The 3,182-nt window shown below is 58.9% G+C and overlaps 1 protein-coding gene across 1 annotated transcript; it reads left to right on the top strand.

Annotated features, from left to right (window-relative positions):
- Positions 1–1,468: 1,468 nt before the first annotated feature.
- Positions 1,469–2,611, top strand: GPR27 (G protein-coupled receptor 27; the record flags this gene model as incomplete). Its single annotated transcript, XM_080350467.1, has 1 exon — positions 1,469–2,611. One exon carries the CDS (start codon positions 1,469–1,471, stop codon positions 2,609–2,611), a length of 1,143 nt encoding a protein of 380 aa, XP_080206593.1.
- Between the last annotated feature and the right edge of the window lie 571 nt (positions 2,612–3,182).

The following is a 3,182-nucleotide window of genomic DNA, read 5'->3' as shown; positions in this document are numbered from 1 at the left end:
AAAGTGGGAGAAAGGACAAGGCTCTGCATGTCACTGTCCTGCATTAATTAAACTGCATTTTATAAGACTGCACCAACAGTGTGGGTGCAATCAGCAGAAGCTCTGTACTAGTCAGGCCAAAGGCATTTTACCCAGCACACAAAAAGCTGCTCAGTCCTCCACAGACCTCGTGTAACTGAGTCTAGAGACTGGTAAGCACCTGCACAATGCAGAAATGTAGAAAGCGTCGATGTGCTTTAGGGACATTTTGCCATCTCCTCTCTCCTTATGTCTTGTTAGGAACTCCATGTCAGGCCCCAGACCTCAGGCTCCTGACTTGCAGAGGCATCTTTTCGTTGATTTTCACACCGGTTCACCATGCGAGTTTGCTGCAAACCTCCCTACCCATCAAGGAACCATGTGCCTGGACGCTCTGCTGCAACAGGCACTACTGGACTTCCCTCCCATGTGCAGACAGTTAAATGGCTATTTGGTATGACTATATGTAACAGAAGTACATTGGTGAATGTGACACGGGTATATCACTAATGCATGGATATATTGATACCTGCCGCAGGTGTGTATCGATCCAATACGTGTGCATATGGGCATATACGCACCTGTGTCATGCACATACACACATCGGCTGCATAAGCGATAAACGGCTTCAACCCTCCGCATCCAGAAGGGGACGCGGGGGCTGTCCGAGGCCACACGGCAGCAGCCGCTCACCCCACCCCGCAGCGGCGCCGCGGGGATCCCGCGCTCACCCCGGATGCCTCCGAGCCCCATCGCGACACCCCCCACCCCGCCGCTACATCCCCCCGGCTCCGCCCCGCGGAGGCGGCGGGAGAAGGGCGGGGGCTGGCGGGGCCCCCGGCTGCGGGCTGTTCCGTTCCGCTCCCAGCTCCGCTGCGGCAGCGGAACCTCCGCGCCGCTGCGCGCCTGACTCAGCCTCGCGCTCCGCAGGGGCCGGGCTGCGCGGGGGGCGGAGGCAGGGCGGAGGGAAGAAGGAGGAGGAGGGAAGGGAAGAAAGGGAAGAGAAGGAGGGAGGGGGATTTACCCCATTGTCCTCGGCGGGAGCTGGGCAGCGCCGCCGCCGCTGCTGTGCGCAGGCTCGGCCGGCCCCTCGCCCGGCGCGGAGGAGCAGCTCGCCGGCGGTAAGGGGGTGGCTCCGCGCCGCGCCTCGCCCCCAGCGCATCCCCCAGCCCCATGGGGCGGCGGCGGCGCCGGGCCCGGCCCTAGCGCGGCCGCGGGGCGGGGGAGCCTCATGGCCCGCGGGGAGCGCGGCGGCAGCGCCCCGCGTCGCCGGAGCGGCCGGGGCGGCGGCGGCGTTGGCGGCGGGGGGAGTTCGGCGGCGGCGGGCATGGGGGCGCCGGGCGGTGCGGCCCTCGGCCCCGGCGCGCTGCCCCGGCGCTGAGCCCCCGAGCCTGCCTGCGCGGCGCCGCCGAGGAGGAGGAGAAGAAGAAGGAGGAGGAGGAAGGACCCGATGGCGAACAGCAGCGAGCTGGGGAGCAGCAGCAGCCCGCACCTGCCCAGCGCCGGCGGCCTGCTGAGCGCCTCCGGACTGAAGCTGGCCACCCTGGGCTTGATCCTGTGCGTGAGCCTGGCGGGGAACGTGCTCTTCGCCTGGCTCATCCTCAAGGACCGGCACCTGCACCGCGCCCCGTACTACCTGCTGCTGGACCTCTGCCTGGCTGATGGGCTCCGCTCGCTGGCCTGCTTCCCCTTCGTCATGCTCTCGGTGCGCAGCGGGGCTGCCTGGCCCCACGGACCCCTCAGCTGCAAGGTGCTGGCCTTCCTGGCCGTGCTTTTCTGCTTCCATGCCGCCTTCCTGCTCTTCTGCGTGGGGGTCACGCGCTACATGGCCATCGCTCACCACCGCTTCTATGCCAAGCGCATGACGGGCTGGACCTGCCTGGCTGTGGTGTGCATGGTGTGGACTCTCTCCATGGCCATGGCCTTCCCCCCTGTCTTCGATGTGGGCACCTACAAGTTCATCCGGGAAGAGGAGCAGTGCATCTTTGAGCACCGCTATGTAAAGGCCAATGACACGCTGGGCTTCATGCTTATGCTGGCGGCTGTCATTGCTGCCACCCACCTGGTCTACATCAAGCTGCTCTTCTTCATCCATGGCCACCGCAAGATGAAGCCAGCTCAGCTGGTACCGGCCATCAGCCAAAACTGGACTTTCCACGGGCCAGGAGCCACTGGCCAAGCAGCTGCAAACTGGACGGCTGGCTTTGGCAGGGGGCCCACGCCACCCACCCTCGTGGGCATAAGGCAGGCCACCCACAGCCAGATCAAGAGGCTGCTGGTGCTCGAGGAGTTTAAGATGGAGAAAAGGCTCTGCAAGATGTTCTACATGATCACCTTGCTCTTCCTGCTCCTCTGGTCCCCCTACATTGTGGCCTGCTACCTGCGGGTCTTCATTAAGGCCAGCTCTATCCCCCAGGTCTACCTGACCACCTCAGTCTGGATGACATTTGCCCAGGCAGGGGTCAACCCCATCCTCTGCTTCATCTTCAACAAGGAGCTCAGGGTCTGTCTCCGAGCCCACTTCCCATGCTGCCAAAGTATCCAGAGCACCCAGGGCACCATCCTTTGCGATCTCAAGAGCTTTGGGATGTAGGGGGGCTTTTCTCTTTCTAAAAAAGAAAGATGGATATAATTTTCCATGTTTCTGCATATGATCTCAAGAGAGTGTGACTTGTGGGGGACATACTAAACCACCACCCAGCACCCAAACCTTAGGCTGTAAGAAGCTATTTTATTTATTTTTCTATATTTTGCGTATGCTCTCTTCAGAACGTAAGAAGTTGCTGTCTATGGGAACAGGTACTTGAGCAGAACACCCCTAAACCTTAGGCAGTAAGAAGCTGTTTTTCTTTGTGATTGTGTGGTTTTTAAAAACAAAACAGGGCTCCAAGTTTCTGGTCTTGCTTCTAACGTTTCTAGACATGATTCCAACAGATACGGATTAAGGCCATGACATTTTTTTTGTTTCCCTATTCCTGTCTGTTTTGATAAAGGCTTAACGGTTTTACTCATGTAATATTTGATAAGGGCCAAGACAATTTTATACTAAAGTTATTTTTGATGACCTCAAGAGGTGTTGTTTTATTATCATTTGATTTTAAGTGAAGAACAAGAAGAGGACGTTCCTAATGTGGTCAGAAGTCAGTTTTTGGTGGGAGCTGTTG

This window comes from Nesoenas mayeri, assembly GCF_963082525.1.
Source record: "Nesoenas mayeri genome assembly, chromosome: 10".
Taxonomy (NCBI): domain Eukaryota; kingdom Metazoa; phylum Chordata; class Aves; order Columbiformes; family Columbidae; genus Nesoenas; species Nesoenas mayeri.
Note: the sequence above shows the minus strand (reverse complement) of the source record. Positions and strands in the feature narration are given on the sequence as shown.